At 48.1% G+C, this 17,679-nt stretch overlaps 3 protein-coding genes across 3 annotated transcripts; 2 read left to right on the forward strand and 1 right to left on the reverse strand.

Moving 5' to 3' along the window:
* Positions 1-4,274: 4,274 nt before the first annotated feature.
* LHYA1_G005429 (uncharacterized protein) lies at positions 4,275-6,398 on the forward strand (the record flags this gene model as incomplete). The annotated part of the gene is made up of 1 exon (XM_031150374.1): positions 4,275-6,398. The coding sequence occupies one exon, from the start codon at positions 4,275-4,277 to the stop codon at positions 6,396-6,398; it is 2,124 nt and encodes a 707-aa protein (XP_031005108.1).
* A 1,769-nt stretch (positions 6,399-8,167) lies between these two features.
* LHYA1_G005430 (uncharacterized protein) lies at positions 8,168-11,101 on the reverse strand (the record flags this gene model as incomplete). The annotated part of the gene is made up of 2 exons (XM_031150375.1): positions 8,168-9,261; positions 9,313-11,101. Coding segments are annotated over 2 exons (2,883 nt in total), but the record flags the coding sequence as incomplete, so codon positions are not given.
* Positions 11,102-15,772: 4,671 nt separating this feature from the next.
* On the forward strand, positions 15,773-16,171 carry LHYA1_G005431 (uncharacterized protein; the record flags this gene model as incomplete). Its single annotated transcript, XM_031150376.1, has 1 exon — positions 15,773-16,171. One exon carries the CDS (start codon positions 15,773-15,775, stop codon positions 16,169-16,171), a length of 399 nt encoding a protein of 132 aa, XP_031005125.1.
* Positions 16,172-17,679: the final 1,508 nt, after the last annotated feature.

Raw genomic sequence — 17,679 nt, forward strand, 5'->3', positions numbered from 1 at the left:
CTTATGTTTATTTCTTCTAACGCCTTGCTAATACCAGATTTACAGCTTTGATCAACTATGGCTAGTAACGCCTCTGGAACTAGCACTTCTTCTGCCCCGCCAAATTACAAGAAGGTCAGTACCATCCTCGCCAAAACATACTCCGATTTCATCATCTTTGATCAGACCTCGGTTGGCATGATCATGCCGAGAGCTCTTAGCCTACAACAGTCGATCTTCAATGGATGCAGTCGAATGACGATGTCTTTCTGCTTAGTTGCTGTTTTGTATCAGATAATAACTGTTTTGTAGGCCGGAGTATTGAGCGAAACTTCTATGAAGACACGTACAGCTGCCATTGTAGCAATCCAAGAGGTATGGGGGGTTGAGCGGGTAGAGAATGTATTCCCTCCCAACATCCGGCCCAAATTCATTGGAAACAGCACGATTAAGCATATGAGATCCATCTCACGCCGACTAAGCAACCTCTCTGATGCACAGGCACTTTTCTTGGGCGAATGTCAGGATGAAGGAAAGCCTATCCCGGCTACATTCAACCATGTCTTGAACGTCTGGAACGCCTTGAAAAAGCGCGATGCTACCAGTGACTCCACTCCCAATACAAGCCCGAAGAACAACTCTAAAGAATCCTCTGGCCGGGTATCTACAGGCAATGGATCTGATAAGATTATAAAGAAAGCAAGTATCAAAAGCTCTACCATAGTCGCGGTAAGTCCATTAGTAGATTAAGGAGAGCCTGATTTCTAACCTACATTTAGAGTGGCCCCAAACTCGTTGTCCCAAATCCTGCCATTGCTCCTCCATTTAGCGTGAGTGGCACTGCTGGCAGCTTTTTACACGAGCAACAAAGAAAGAAAGACGATGTTCCTGCAAAGAGTCACTCCACCGACAAAAGCAGTGACAAGTTCTTGTACAACGACAAAAACGCAAATTTCAAAAGCAATGATCTTTTCTCACGAAGTTTGGTGTCTGATCACAAGGTAAGGCTCGTCTCGCAAGGATATGAGAAGCTGGTCACTGACTTCTAATTCAAGAAAAGCCCACGCCCTGAACTTGGTGTTTTAGCCAAGAAAGCTTTAACCGACCCATTCCTTTTTCCATCAAGCAAGAATCTATCCAGTAGCAGTGGTACTTCTCTTTCCAAAGAAGTAGGTCCGAAATTTCGTATTCGGTGAGAAATTGTCAAGTTGTGGATGGATCAGATGTTTTGGATGTCTCCTCTGCTTTGCCTACCTCTCCTATATCTACCACTAATTGGTGACTAACTCGGAGAATAGCTTGACCAGAACCCTCATTCAGATGTGACAAGGAAGCGCAGTTTTGTTGCCGATCGCCTAGACCAAGCACTCGATCCAGTTTCTAAGAAGCTCAAGGAAGTTGAGAAAACAAAGCCTATTGGCAACGACGATGCTCCTTACCCCGCAAAACTAACGTCATCTATGCCTGGTGAGCACCTTCTCTCAAAAGCTGTGATGAAGCGACTTGCTCATATGTCATACGCAGCCGAGATACCAAACAAGAAGACGCCCGCCGAGAAGAATTTGCCAGATTTGCTCTTTTCACCAGACGATGAAGATGAAGCTCAAGGTGCTCCGGCTCTTCAGACCAAAGGCATCCCTTCCCCCGAGGTAGGACTTCCTTTCCTTTATTAACATACGAGTATCTCTTGCTAACACTTGTATAGGATGAGGTGGATGCATTCAGCAAACACATGGCTGAGCAATTAGCTAAGGCTAGGTCGTACAACTTTAATGATACACCACGGAGAGCCTCTGAGCCGCCAACAGCCTCTGAGTTGCCGAAAACCCTTGAGCTGTTAAAGGCCCCTGAGTTGATGAAAGACCCCGAGTTGCCAAAAACCCCTGAGCCACAAGTCGACGAGGCCAACGGTCAGGGTCAGGATCTAAATCTAGATCTGGATGGGGACACAATTACCGTTGATGTAGGCGAATTGGCTGATGGTCAATCAGTCACCGCCCCGCGCAACACACTCGTCACATCTCCCCCGGCAAAAGATCGCAGGACTTCTCCATTCCAAAAGAATCGCCGTACTTTGAATCCCCCGAAAAGCGACCTCAATAATTACTTGCCTTCCAAAGTCGTCCATCGTGCTTTGGGTGCTGAGAATGACCATCGTGCCCCAGTTGCCCCAATGATTCACACTTCTAATGAAGAGAATCCCCTTAAAGGCTTCGTATCTCAGTTGCCCAGCAAAGTCGGCGAGCTACTCGACTTGGAGAAGATCCTAGACTTGGCTGGCCCAGAACAAACATCAACCTACCTTGGACTTAAGAGCGTATTCGAAACCACGATCCGTCACCTCGAACAAGATATTGCATTCGTCTTCCAAAAGGAGCAGGAACATCGCGATGATTACTAAATAGAGGACCCATCACTTTTCATTTGTCCCATAGCCACATCCATTTATGACTCACGATTCACGAAATACATTTAGCCCTTTGCTTGGGATGATACTCCTGATATCCATCGGTGTACAATAGTCTACGTCTTAAGATGCCCTATTAGCATAGATCATTTAATGAACAAATTAAGTCCATAGCAGAGGTCCCGAATCCAGTGCATCGATACTACAGGGTCCAAGCCAGGGCTAATCCAGAGCCTGACAAGAGTGAGTTCGATGAGGGTCACGTGCGTACATGTTTTGGCTCGGTTCCTCGAGGGGAATCGGTGATTTCAATAGTAGCTTACTTATTCAGGAAGAAATTCTTTTGTTATTTGACGGATTTGGGACTGGAAGCTAAACTCGGGGGTATGTCGGACGGAGACTGACTTGAACTTTTAAGAGTGGAGTATGTAACCACCGAGGAAGTTTCTCTTCATTAAAGTTCGCATCTCCCAGCTTCACTTCTTCCTTGTATAATAAGTCCCCCAAGAAGAACTTGGTGATTGCGAGATATAGTTAGTTGATGTGTCGAGAAACCACGATGGCATATTGTTTGCTCGCCCTTTTATATCTCACAAGGCAGCTCAACGTCATCCCGAGTTCCAGCTGATGTTGTTGCCCTTGGCAACCGCGTGGACGCGAACTCCTTAGAGGCGGACGCGTTCACCTGCATGGCTGGTAGCCAGCCAATAATCGAGGGTTTCTCAACGGCCAGGCGTACTGTAGAGTTCGTACAAGGACCACCAAACCATCAAATTAAATTGATGGCGTACTATATGCTGCTCCCTCATCCTAGTGGGCGGTCCGTCCCTTGTAAAGGGTTGTGTTCCCTGCTGCCGCTGTCGTGCGAGGGAGGCAGGGGAGGGCAATGGGGCATGGCATCGAGTCCTGTATCCAGTGCCCAACCAAAACCTCCAATGATTTACGGATGAACCTGCAGTTGTACGTCGTGGCGCTCACCATTCGCTGGGCGCTCTCAAGCTTGTGGATCTATTGCAACGTCGTGACCTCTCAACGTGTCTGGATTATAGGAAAGGCTCGGATTGGGCGGCTGTCGTGACGTTTGTTTTGATTCTAGTCATACCTCGTAGATGAATGGTTAGATTTCGTGAGGGGAAAGAATTGGAAATCCCTCAATGCGTGTGTGCCTGCCCTCGGACCTTCGTCGTGTGTGTGTGTGTGCTTGCTTCTTGCCTGCTTCCCTCACGCGCTTTCTTTCTCTTTTTCCATGGAAGAGACGCCCGACAACCGAAGATTGAAGTTGCATTTTGAAACGGTCGCAATAAAAAAATCTCCTGCAAGCAGAAAAGGTGTGCGTGTGTGTCAGCGGCAGCAGGGACAAGCACTGTACTCGACTGGACTCGGATACGTCGCCGTTGCTTTATCGTCGTGCAGAGCAGGGAAGGGGAGATTGGAAAATTAAGTTTCGCTTGTGCCGACGCAGACGGATATCAACATCTGGAAAAGACAATCAACCCACCATTTACAACCTCCACCACCCAGTATCACCAGACCACCGGGACCCCTACGATGATACATCTGTGCTGTCTTTTGACTTTTGTATTATAGTATTGCTTGGCGTTGTTGCTTTCTCTGCGATTGAGCGAATCGATTCTACCCTGTGCGTCTACTTTCATTTGAGCTTTGTTGACATTGCCACCTCCAACGCTTCAGACGGAAATTTGCTGACTCTCCCCCCACGAATAGTTTTTTTCACTACGATTTTATGACAATTCTACGGCCTTGAGATACCCTTCGCATCGATCCAATCCGCAGACTTGAAAACGTTTCGAAAGCCCTTCTCCCATACTTCCCGCCTCACCAGTTTGGAACCCACCTCTCGAGCTGGTCTGAGACCAAACCACAAATCATGAGTGCTCCACCACCTCCACCGCCTCATGGGCACAACCCCAAATCATCAGGATTGCCAGACGGAAAATACGACATTTTCATAATACCTCCACACTCCTCAGGGTCCGGATTTCTATACCTACCATCTCTACAACCCAATGTGAACAGCTTTGCTGCCGGCTTTGCTTCTGCTCTGTTTCTGGTGGTTGTGGGCCAGGCATTGGCACCGGCTGTTCAACAATGGTGGACTAGTATAAAAGGATCGGGGGGCATGGGAATGATTCTACTCATGATGGCCATTGGAGTTGGGGCATGGGCTCTGGGAAGGACACAGAGTGACGGGGGCCCGGGACCAGGTAGTGGCCCGGGTGGAGGGAATCCACCACCAGACCCAGGGGCTCATTCATACACAAACGCAAATGCCCATTCGAATGGTTATGCCAGCGGACCACCTCCTGCATCAGGGCCACCACCCGCATCAGGGCCGCCACCTACATCTGGGCCACCACCTGGAGCAGGTGCCGGTGGGCCTAAACCTTCGTCGTGGCAGCGCACAAACCCACCACCTGGTGCAACGGGCGCCAATGCAAAACCAAGTCCGGCCAGTGGTGCGGCTAAGGGAGCGTGGGAGAAGGCGAGAGAAGAAACAAAACGAAAGGAAGAGGAGCGGAAAGTCAAGGAAGCTGCACAAAAAAGGAAAGAGGAGCTAGAAAAGCGATTGAAAGAAGCACGGGAGAAAGAGGCTCGCGAACGAGAAGCACGGGAGAAGGAGGCCCGCGAACGAGAAGCTCGAGAGAAGCAACAAAAAGAGGACGAGGCGAAGGCTAAGGCGAAGCAAAAAGAGGACGAGGAAAAGGCCAAAGCGAAGCTTGAAGCTGAGGAGAAGGAGAAGCAAAGGGCAAAAGAGAAACTTGAAGCATGGGAGAGGGAGAAGCAAAGAGTAAAAGCGAAGCTTCAAGAGAGGCTTAAAGAGAAGGCTCAAGCAGAGGAGAAGGAGAAGCAAAGAGCAAAGGAGAAGAAGGAAGAGGAAGCAAAACCCAAGTCAAGTAGCTATGCTTTTTCTGCTACCGGAGAACGGACGAATCCTTGGCCAAAAGGACGACCTCCATCTCCGGTAACTCAACGCTCACAGCCATCCTCACCTACCAAGCGGCCACCTGCCCCTACCGCAAAGACTTATCTAGGTACCGACGAAGATGGATATTCTTTCCGACCATACGACAGACCAAACAAGCCAATGCACAAAAAGGCACCCTCTTCAATATACTCCGAGTCATCTTACGTATCGCAATCAACCTCCCGAACGACGCCGCCGCCTTCGCATCGAGGCCCGTATAGCACCAAGGATCCCGACAAGATTGTCATCAAAGCCGTATACGCTTTCAACAACGCGTTTCTCAAGACTCCGACTTCGCAATTAGTATCAGGTGTTGGATCAGTAACAGATGGTCTGGTTCTCCGAATCACGACTGAGGGTCTTTTCATCGATGATGATGTCCGTGGCGTCCCACAACGAGAGTGGGACGTCAAAGCATGGACAATGAAACTCGTAGAGGTATGGTGTCCATCTTTCCGCCAGGGTCCCGCTGGTAATTCGAATTTTGCGTCTGCTCGCGTTGCTTCTCACTCTGCGCCTAACACCAACAAAACGTTTCGTCGTCTCTGGGGCTTGGACAAGGACAAAGCCGCTACTTCAGAAGAGACCGATGCACTGTTGATCGATATGTTGCAACTTTGCAGGGATAATTGTCGTTTGCGTGCTACTTCGCGTTCTTCTGCTGCGTCGTCGTCTGCTTATTCTAGTACTGCGAGTTCGAATTCCTATGATGATCGCTCTTCCGTGTCCGATTCTGCTTATGGTTCATCTGTTGGCTCGTCGTCGCCTTCTAGTGGCAAGAGAACTGACAAAGGCTTGGCCTTCCAGACAGGAGAATTGAAGAGCGCGCGGCTTCACGTGCTGAGAGCTAGTATTCGGGATCAAGAAGGGAAGAAATACGTCTTTATTATTACGGAGGAGGAGAGTTGGAAGGTGGCCGTGGGCCTGCAGAAGTTGAGGAAGGGGTCGCAGGTCAGGGCTTTGGGCGTCAGTGGTATGAGTCCTAATGATGCCAAAGGGACTTTGGAGCATCTTGGATGGGTATGAAGTGGAGTGACTACAGAGGACTATATATGGGGATGGATATGTTGGTGGGAATGTGGTTGCTGTTGCGAATTCTTTGGAATGTGTTGAGCGAGCGAGCGTGCGTGCGAGTAAGCGGCATTTACACAATCATTGCGACGGAGTTCTTGATCCGAGGATTAGATTCAAGGGTTCATGCCCAGGCCTCCCTGTTGGACATACATTTGGAAAATGAGATGGGAAAATTGCATATACAGTACAATTTTATCTTACTGAGGCTGTGAGGCTTGCTTCGTTTACTTTATATTGGGAAGAATGCTGCGTAACGTGCAATACCGGCAGTGCAAAATGTAACTGCGGGGTTATGGGTCGTCCCGGCACAACTGCTGCGCGACTACCGGCTTGTGCGTGTGCTTGTGCTTGTGTAACAGTCCTCGCTGGCAGAAATCGAGTCCTTCGCACCTGCCCCGCCTGAAAAGGGGTAAAAGCGAGGCACGACTCACGAGACGTCTTTTCTATATTGAAATTAAAATTACTACTAGATCAGCTCGACTGAAACGAGAGAAGGAACAACCGACCGACCTGCTTAAGTTAAGCTGACTGTATCAATCAATAACAGTGGCCGATGCCGTCAGATGCTTATACTATACTCGTACGCACGCGTCTAAGTAAGCAGTACCAGTACGTTCTACTTTACTTCCTCGAGGGAAGGATCGATACGAGTTTCCAGGCAGAGAGTAGTTCGTTCGACCTTGAAAAGTGCTTGCTTGTTGCTGGTGTGGCGTGGTGTGGTAGAAACAGATGTCCTGCTTGGTTAGGTTAGTCCGAGCTGAACAAATGAGATGAGTACTTTGGTATATTTACAGTATCTGGTGAGAGATATCAGCTCACTCCTCTTTTTCTCCCCCCAGAATCATTCAGTCCCGAAGGAATCCAAATATAGATTTCAATATTCCTGCTCTGCTTCTCGACTTCCTTGCCATGTTTCTTTCCTCATCAGAAGAAAAGAACCCTAGCTTCTTTCACGTGTGCACGCATTGTCTTGAGTTTATTTCAACTTGGATTGTTTGCGTCTTGAGACTGACTGACTGACTGACTGACTGACTGGAAAAGGTCACAAAAATACGGACGAATTGACTAGGGATTAGGAGAGAAAGAATAAACAAGTCGTAAAATAATGTATGTGGGTCTAAGAGAAAGAATGAATGAATAATTTGAAGGAAGGATCGATAGCGCGATTGCACTTTCTCTCAATTCCCCAATTGGAAGTATTAGTACACTTCGTGGGAAGGAACGAAAGAAATGATATATTTATTGGGGGCTGCAAGAGGCTACATTCGGTTCATTCTTCCTTTGAAGGATCAATAAATCGTTTCAATAGTGTAACGGATTTAGTTTTAGGTATTCCTTCAATATTATAGGTATGTCTTTTCGCGGACAAGAAAGCGATTGGGAGAAAAGCTCTGGTTCTGATCTCATCACAAATTCTGTGACAGCGTGTTGTTTTGTTCGTGACTGAGCACCAGGAATACACGTCTTGGAAATATGTCCCTGGTGACAATATAATGGCCACTTGGACACCCAGAAAGCAAACACCGTGCAAATAAAATAATGCTCAAGAGTAGAAGAGAATATTAAGCTCATATATAGCTTATATATAATTGATGATTACCTAGTGGTATCTCTCTGGAGAATCATAAACTCATAGACATCCATAATCCAATACCTACCATCTCCAATGGCCCCAAATTTTCTCCAATATTCATCCCAAATCAAACCAACTTCATTATCACTCATGCAATCGTCCAGACAGGCGCTTTACTCAACACCTGCCTCCCTCTAACCTCTACACCAACAAACCCAGCAAAGCGGACCTTTTGCGCCCCATCTTCAGTCGATGCCTTGACTTTCCCCTCACTACTACCATCCTGGCCGCCTTGCGAACTGACACTAAGTTTCTTGCCTGATGGCGCGCTCGAACCGCCGCCCATCATTGCTTGTAACATGCCACCTGTGCTCTTTGTCTTTTCCTTTCTCAGTTTACCGCTTTCTGGCTTCTCTCCTTCTTTCGCTGACTCTTCCTTGTCCCCACTACCCGTACTCGCCGCATCTATTTCACTTGATGTGTCTATACCTGGATTTTCCAGCGGTGGAATCCCGGCTTCCGTTTTCATGATGAAGGGCTGTAGCATATCTCCAGGCATCGGGTACACAATCGAGATATCTCGGCTTTCCAGAGGGAGATTTGATGCGATGCTGACTGCCAGTTCAACTATCATGTGAGCACTAACATCGATACCTGCAGGTTCTGGCACTTGCAAGTAGTTGATCAAGTTTGCTGTCAGTCTTGATGTAACATATTGGGCGAAATCCTTTTTGTACTCTTCGCTTTCCGCTGTTGACAATGTATCCTTTAAACCTTCCAAAGTAGCCAACCTCCATTGTACTACCTTTGCTGTGAGTGCATCCGATTCTTCTTGATTGTTTAAAGCTGGTGAAAAACGCCGTATGTTTTGCTCGATGCTCTTTAGATTGCTGCTAAAGCTATCCTCAAGTCCTGGGTGGAACGTCCGGTTGAAAACTTCATCGACAAGGAATTTGGATATACAAGCGCGGCCCACGGCTGTCATTTCTTGCTTTCCTATCTTCATAGCTTCTTGATTTGTGAATGGGACTAGCCATGCGGGCACTACGTTCCAGTCTTTCCGTATGTTGAATGCAAGATTGGTAATAGCTCCATCCAAACGCTGGAATCGTGTCATATATTCACTGTCATCGAGTGATGTTCGAGACTGGGAGAGTCGCTGGTTTGCTAATGAATTTTGCAATTGCTCAACCTGAGCTGTCTTGTCAAAATAAAGACCCTTGACCTTTTTGTATTTTATTTCTGTTGGAAACGTTAATATGTTGCAAAACTAACATTTTTAATGAGACCTACGGAGTTCCTTGTAGGCAGCTTCAACATCCTGGCTTGCTGGCTGTGGGGGTGGCGTACTTCGCCCTTGTTCACCAGGCGCTGCAGGGCCAAATCGATCCCTCTGAGGTGGGCCTCCTCCATAGGCAGAACCTTGAGCGCTCGCAGATGAGGGCATTGGGCTTAGTCCCGGGGTAGCTGGCTGGTTATTGCCTTGAAATGACGGTACTCGACTACTGTAGTTTGGTGGTGGACCTTGTGGTGGACCTTCTCGCGACTCTGGCTGTCCTTGAGGGCCTTGCAGGCTCTGCTTCGGGTCCGCAGACCGGCGATTTTGCTGAGATGCGCCAGTAGGAGGAGCCATCGGAGGCACGACTTGAGATATAGGGCGCGGGCCTTGAAAAGAAGATGAACGGTCCGGAAATTGGGGGGGTTGGTAGGTAGTAGGAGATTGTCCGTTCGAGTGAACAGAGACCGGGCGTTGTTCTTCTCTTTGTTCAATGGGTGAATCGTGGGATAACTGTGAGACAGTCTCGGCGTTTTGTTGCTGGAAGGGAGCGTGTATGATTAGCCCAGGATAGTGATTTACTTGTTGCTGTGGGTGGTGACTCTGATTATGTAGTTCGTAGTTGATCAATGACCCCGAAGTAGACCGGTGATGTGTACCGTGCTGTTGTGGATTCTGTAGCTGCTGCGCTTGCAGTTGCTGGCGGCCCTCGTCGTTTGAGTGAAAGGGCGCTGGCTCAGAATCGCTTTGTACTGGGTGAATGGTGGGTTGTTGACCTTGTCCTTCTTGAGGACTACGGCGGTGAACGTTCTCTTGATCTGGCCCCCGAATAAGATACGGGTCGAGTCCGCTATCGTCCTCGTTGCCCTCTTGTGGAGAGGGGAGGTGTGACCTTGAATCTTGCGGCCCCGGTTGCCAATCAACCCTTTGCTGATCCAAAGAGTTCCTCTGTTGATGCGGCACCGTGCGTATAGTGGGAGGATTATCTTGGCGTTTAGACAGCCGGCGAGAAATCCCACTTGTGTTATTATTGTACTGGCCCTGGGGTAGGCTCTTCGGTTCGGATTGGGATAAGCGGTTTGAACTTGCTCGCATCCGCTCAAATATGGATTTACTCTTTCTCTGCTCGGGGATGGGGGCCGGGGCGGGTTGTGCCCTTGGCTGCTGATGAAACCTTCGGGAATCGAGAGAGAGATCGTCTGCAGAGCCGGCGGCTTGAGGCCGGAGGACTTGGTGCTGTTTCTGTGGCGCGGGATATGCACTCGAATAACGTGTCGACTGCGACCGTGAGGGGAGGTCTGCAGCACTCGGATATGGACGCTGTTCAAAGTCTGGAGATTGCGCAGGGCTGCGACGCTGATAGGGCTGGGAGTCGGGGTGAGGGGGTGCTTGCTGGAATGCCGGTTGTTGCAGCAGTGGTGGTGTATCTGGTTGCTGTTGTTGCTGTGTCTGCGCCTGTACTTGACCCTGTTGATACTGCTGCTGCTCGCCAGAATGTGTGAAGACTGGTGGTGGTGGAAAGGCTGATGGGTCTCCACTACTCGCGATTGATGAAGGAGCTGTGCCCTGGCCCTGGCCTTGAGCGCCGTGTCCTTGATCGTTCAACGCCTGCCTTGAACGATTGCTATGCTTGTGAATTCCGAAGGGCATTTGTTCTTTATGCGCAATCGTGGCCGTACGAGGGCTCACGATAGGATTCGAAGGGGGCAGCGCAGCGCAAGCCAGCGTAAATTGAAGCCGGCTGGGTGGGGCAGCCAAGGCAATAATCCGCAGAGAGCTCCCGTATGTACCGGACCGGACCAGAATACCTACCTACTGTACAGGTCCTACAGCAGTACCTTTGCGAATGGAGGGATGGCCAGCAGCGCAGCAAGCAAGCAGACACACTGAGCGTCCGAAACAAGAGTTACCTCCTGTTTCTTCAACTATGGATTAATGCGGTGCTCGTACAGCTTCAGCGTGTGGCAATGGTACGAGTCGTAGTTGAAGATGCGGCTGGCTAGGACTGGATAGGATAATAATAGCATTAGCTTCCAATTCGCGGGCGAGTTTGAGCAACGCGTGAACTTGGGCTCGGGCTCGGGCTTGGGTTTGGGCTTGACTGCCAGAGACTTGGGGCTGAGTAGTACTGTACAGTAGTTGTGGATGGTCCGTAATCCGCCGTTTGGTCACTTTGGCTGGAAAGAGAGAGTCGACTTTATGGATTTGGGGGCTCAATTGCCTCTGAAAGGGAGGGAGGCAGGGGGGAAGCAGCAGCAATTGCAGATCATAGAAGCTAAAAAAGTAACTATGGCGTAGGTAGCAATCAGATCCCACTCTATCTTTATCAACCTTTCGGCTTATTGTCCTCTTTCTCTCTTGCACCGGTAACGAACAGTTACTGACGGCCCATGCTCAATTCGTGGGGTATAGAAGTTATATATGAACCTTGTATTTATTATGCCTCATTATATACAGTACTTTTTAGAACTATGAAAGCAAAACGAGTTCAATGTTATAGTCATAAAATGAATCTCAACCAAGGGAGGGGTGTACGAGTACGAGACTTACTTCACATAGCAACGTAACGTAATGCTTAGAACTCTCACCTAGTAGCAAGAAACAAACTACATTACGCAAGCTTAGTTACCAGTACAACTTCTAGATGGAAAGCTCAAAAGATTAATATATGGGCGTAACGTTAGATCGGATTCGTTTTCCATCAATTGGTGATAGATATCCTGGTATAATGTAATGTCAGCTTGGAAGATACCGGGTGTATGGGTATTCATTCAGCTGGGACCCACCTGTGAGACAAAACATGCACACTCTGGAAGTCTGGATATCAATCGTTAACATCAAAGTTAGCCAACAATTGGGGTCTAACAGCTAAGCTTTCTTGCAGTTGTTACATGTACTGTATAGTAAATTAGCTCTCCGTGCTCCGTACCCCGCCTCGCCCGCCTATCCCTCGTTGAAGAATGACATGCGTCTATTTCTATTAATAGATTAAGTTGTGGATATCGGTTCGGGTGGGGAGCCGCAGATCGATCTCCGGTCATCAAAGCTTTCGGCCCCCCCTTCCAAATTTCGAGAAACTTGTTTCCGAAGTTATCAAGCTTCTCTCGACACGAGATGGGGCCATTACCACTCAACGAAACTATTGAAGAAGCGCATATATTGCTTCTGAGATCAGATCGTTGGATTTTGGTACACCGCTGGGAATCTAGGACGAATCAGTAGTGATTGTTCGAGAGCAGTCTTTGAATCCTTCGAGCTGGCTGAAGGAAGGACCCACCATCGCCATTGATGCGAGTAGCCGGAGTGAGAGGAGCATATTTGGCCCTTCGTGCAGCCAGATTTCAAAATGGGAGAGTGCAAGACCCTTTGTTTGAAACACAACTCCATGAAACAAACGGTAGAGCCATGCGTACTATACACAGCAGCGCAGTGCACGAATGAATGAGCTCTGCGGTTGACTTTCGTACTCGCACAGCCCTCAACCTTTCTGGAAGTTGTGGAATTCAACACCGTTACAGCGCCACGTTGCTTGCACAAGCAATGCATTGGACGAAAATCAACGGAGACAAATCTCCGGCCGTGGAATCAATTGTGCGCTTTGTCTTTGTGCCTTTTCCGAGGTCAGCATCGCGAGAGCAGAATTAAAGCTTTAATATCACACAAAAGCCGTCCTATTCTTCCGACATTTGATAACCTCGTACGCAGGAGAAGGACCTTCCACAAACAAAATCAGACGAGACATCCAAAAGAAAAATGCAGAATTACTTTCAATTTATATGAATAATTGATATGAACAGCACAGTACAATGATTATAACCTTTCATACAACCCGGCATGGACTCATTCGGCTTCTAGTTCGAGGAGATCGGGATTCTCGGTATACGGTGCAGTGGAGTGGGCCATACCTCCGTACTCTTGGCCGTTTCCCTCTTGGCGCTTGTTTCAACTCGCCTGATCTAGGCTATTGCTTGCGATGGTTTAATTGCCAGGGACCGAAAGGCTCAGAAAGGATGTCCACTTGAAAGTTCGAAACATACTACCCCGTCAGTGCGCACCAATCACACCTTCTCATTTTGGTTACATTCCTGAAGGCTCACATTATTGTTCCTGCCTTTGACCCAAAGTCAACAAGAGGGCAAGGATTCTCGCAGGGCTTCAAGTTAATGTATGGACTTCTTATTAAAGATGCCGGGACCTGCGAGATTTATCCTCATGGATACGGCTTGCTGATCTAGCGGTATGTAGCCGCCAAGCGTCTTCTGTGATATTCCTATCGTGAAATTGCCGATTTCTCCCCCGTACTTAAGTCATATCACTCCTAGATCTTCTCGAAGATCTTTTTCTAGCCTCGTTCATCCATCCATCCATTCATTCATTCGTTCATTTGATTTTTAGAGCACTTTCTGCTGCAAGCAGCCTGAGTTTTGTGCTGACACTCCGAGACTATTTTATACCAAACTTTTCAAATAAAACAGCATTATGCACGTCACTCAATTCATTTCTAGCCTGGCTGGCCTGGCCTTGACCTATCAAGTTTTCTTTCAGGCCTGCGAAGCCAGAAGTCCCATTACGAAAGGCGCCAGAATGTCTCCTCGCGGACTAGAGAAGCGTATGAATATCACGAACTTCTTGATCTCTGATATCTCCTCTATCTCTACTCTCGAGAGTGACAAAGTTACTTACAACAACTCTCTCTCATGTATGTCGTCTTATCTTTACAACAACTCGGACAATCACTGACCGAAGAAGTCCTCTTCACCGACACAAATTCAAACACCAATACCTCTTGCAGTCACGCCTGGAGTGATACTCTCAACAGCACTGCAAACATGCCGAGCGAGCCGATCGAATGTCTGGCTTCGGCCAATGCTAGCTCGGAGAGTTTCCAATGGCAGTTGAAGTCATATCCAGGGCCTAGCGCGTTCCAGGCCAGATTTCTACACGGCTTCAATGATCCTAAGTGAGAATCCTCGGCGATCTTTAGGTGACAGAACTAACATACAACCATAGGGACTATGCCCCACCATGGAGCTATATCAACTATGCGTCTACCACAAACGTCAGTCTCGCCTGCCACAAGAGCGCAACGACTACGCTTTGCAGACTTCCCAGGAACCAAACTACTCTGGTTGCGCCCATAAATGAGATATGGGACTAAGAAGCTGCTTTTGCGGTCTGACACTGTATATTGCATGTTTCGGTGTGAAACCTTAGGAAGGAAATCTTCATGTACATATATCAGAGCTTTCGACTTTACGTCACATGGGCGCATATGGACCCTTACGGGGAGAGAATTCTGTGGATTAGATTCGGTAATAGTAGTTGCTAAGACCAATGCAATCTTGGAATTTTGAGATACCACACTGGTGCCTAAGTTTAGTCACCCCCGAGGCGACGCATCATCTTGTTGTAATTCAAATCTCCAGGTCAACTACTTACTTAATTACCTACTGGTATTCATCCGATTTCATGTGTGAAACAGCCTAGGTTCATTCTTTGGCTGGAGATTTCGGTCGAATAGGTTTTCAGGTCCTACACTTAGGCTTCTCATTTAGACATGTCATGATATAGAGACACATTCAATCCTGTAGCAATAGACATGCTGAGGGTCCAGAATGACTCGGCTTTAACCAACTCCTAGCTCTTTGGATTAGTGACTCCTTCCCAACACATCCAGCAATAGCACATGCCTCTTCAAAATTTCCAACTAGATGAATTTAGCAAACCATTTAATATCCTCGATATCTGCCTTGTTGTTGGTGGGTGGTTGGGAAGAAGGATATTTCACATGATCGTATCACGTGGTTCCACAAAGACAACCAAACCTTCCCCAGGTTTATGCAGGTTTAAGAAACGTTGCATCATAATTGTCGAGACCAAGAAACAAGATGCTGGAAAGTATCTGCAGGCCTGCTTGGCTGCGTCCGTGTGTGCGTTCAACAATATGTTTGCGTCCGACACATCGCCACACCTCCGTGAGGCGCAGCAAAAATACAACCACATTTCTTCAAGTTGAAGGCGTAACCGATGGCACTTTGCTTCTAAATCAAATCTTCCAAATCAATTCCGTTTCACATTTTTATGGAAAGATATGTTATGCTCTGGAATCTGCCTCGGTCCGAGTGAAGAGGCAAGCCACAGTGGCTATGTATGCGTTTCATTGTGAGTCACTCCGATAAAGGCGGGACGACGACAACGAAAGCTGCCTAGGTACGTACCTATCACGCTATTTGGCATCACAAGCACATCCATTCAGATCCATCCAGATCGAGTCATATCTCGTGACTCCATCTACATCAAGTCAATGATGACTCTACGGGTGTGATGGTTGTCGTGATATAAAGCACGAGTCCTTGCTATTGTACTTGTTTTCCCCCTCTTCTCATCGCAGACCTCCCAAAATCCTCAATCATTCTAGCATCTACTTCTCCAAACCCACCTAACCTTTTAAACACTCCTACATATCAATCAATCATCATGGTCACAATGAACGGGTTCACAGTCACTCCGAACCACAGGCAAAACAGGCGTCGAGAGCGGCCTGGTTCACGGTCTCGTCGGACCATTACTCGGAAATCCAGCATACAGAACGAGTACACCGAAGGATTGCTGGATGCCTATGACTCCAGCGTCTATCTCCCCTCGGACAAAGCCAGGCCCTCTCCCCTTCTGCGGGAGAACTTTCACCAGACATGGCAGAGATGGAAGGCCAGAGAGGCAGAGGAGATGGCGCTTCAACTAGAGAAAGTACAGTTGGAACAAGCAGAGCAGCAGAGATTGTACGGTGGCGAAGTCTCTGACGACGTGAGTCTTTGTCCAGCCATGCTCAGTGTAGTCATGTCTCTGTTCGGCGACATAGACTATATTGATCCATGAATCTTTTACCTAACACCATATCCTCTCCTTTTCCTCTGGGGCGAGTCTGGAAGGCAAATGAATGCTTACGCATGGACGAGATCATATTCTGAGATGTCCAATGGATTCCACAACTTCTCGATCTCCCTCAGCAAACAGCCCGTCTTCCAATAGAGCAGTGACGGAGGAGGATTCAACGTTTCCAACCACCTCGCAAAGGTACGCGTCTTCTCCTTATCTTCCAAATCTGCGTCTACGATGAAACAATCTGGTAAAAGGTCCGACTGCTTTAAAGCTTTTGATGGTTTTGGTCGGAGCTCTCCAAATGTCACATGGGATAGCTGAGGACGCTTTCTTCGCTGTTGATGATCTTCGCTCTATCGGCAATCCTGCGATTATAGCAAGACTGCTCCCACAATAGTCTCTGTGGGAGACAGTGAAATCGCCGGATATATCTTGTCATATGACAGTACTGCTATCAGGAGTTGCGCGTCTTCTTGCTCCAGGACGCGTTACCAAAGGCTGCGGTGCAGATTTCATAGTGCGCTTATGCCAGAAAGCAAACAGAGAATTCATCATGGATTAAGTCGAGGCCTCCACTGTTGATACTGAGCCGAGATGCGAAGCCGCTCAAGTGCAGGTTGACGACCCAAATAAACTGAAAAGACCTGAGACGCATACTTTTTCTCTCTACATTTGGTTCAAAATAGGTGGGGCATCATTACTGACTGAGTCCTCATCAAGAGCTTTATCGAACGGGCATCCTATACGGTAGTAAACAGGACAACAAAGTTGCGTGTGAAGTTCTCTTAGAACAAGCACCTCCTATGTACATCATAAGATATTGCAAACCGAAGCGTTCTTTCCGGTTTTCGGCTCGCCGTACTCTGCCGCTCTACCTGTCTTTCTCCAGTCTCGGAGCGATGCTGATGCCGATATTGCGCGACTGTTGTCTCTTTCTATCTCAAACACACCAACACGAATGACGATTCAACACCGCGAAACATCTCCCCAGCACACCAATTCCACCGTTATTACCGCCTACGCTAGCGTTAGAGTCTTCTACCATTCACAATACCCCACCCATAGAAATTTCACAAATGTATTCTTTTCCGCTCAATACCGCAGTCGACGACTGGGAATTCATCAAAACACCACACGCACACTAGGATCCGCATACCTCGACCCCAATCTTCAAGCCAGAGACTTGGATTTTCTGAGCGACGACTCGTAGCAAATCCCTCATCATTGACCCCCGTCCTCGGGAGATGCAGTGGGAGGGATTGGTCCTCACTAAACTCAGGCCTGGTATCTGGTGGTATCTTGTCCGGTCCGTCTCAAAATAAAAAGAAGAGAGAACAGAACACCAAAACAACTCGAACAGAGAAAACGAAGCAGAAGATAGTGCAGTTGTGTGCTCACAGCCCGGAGGGCCGTTTGAGCTCGCTGCCATGGCGGAGGAGGAGAGAAGAGGAGAGGAGGACGTACCAATGGAGATGGGGATATGGTTTGTGGATTGTGTGATGCGG

The sequence above is a fragment of the Lachnellula hyalina genome (assembly GCF_007821495.1).
Source record: "Lachnellula hyalina strain CBS 185.66 chromosome Unknown contig00072, whole genome shotgun sequence".
In the NCBI taxonomy this organism is placed as follows: Eukaryota; Fungi; Ascomycota; class Leotiomycetes; order Helotiales; family Lachnaceae; genus Lachnellula; species Lachnellula hyalina.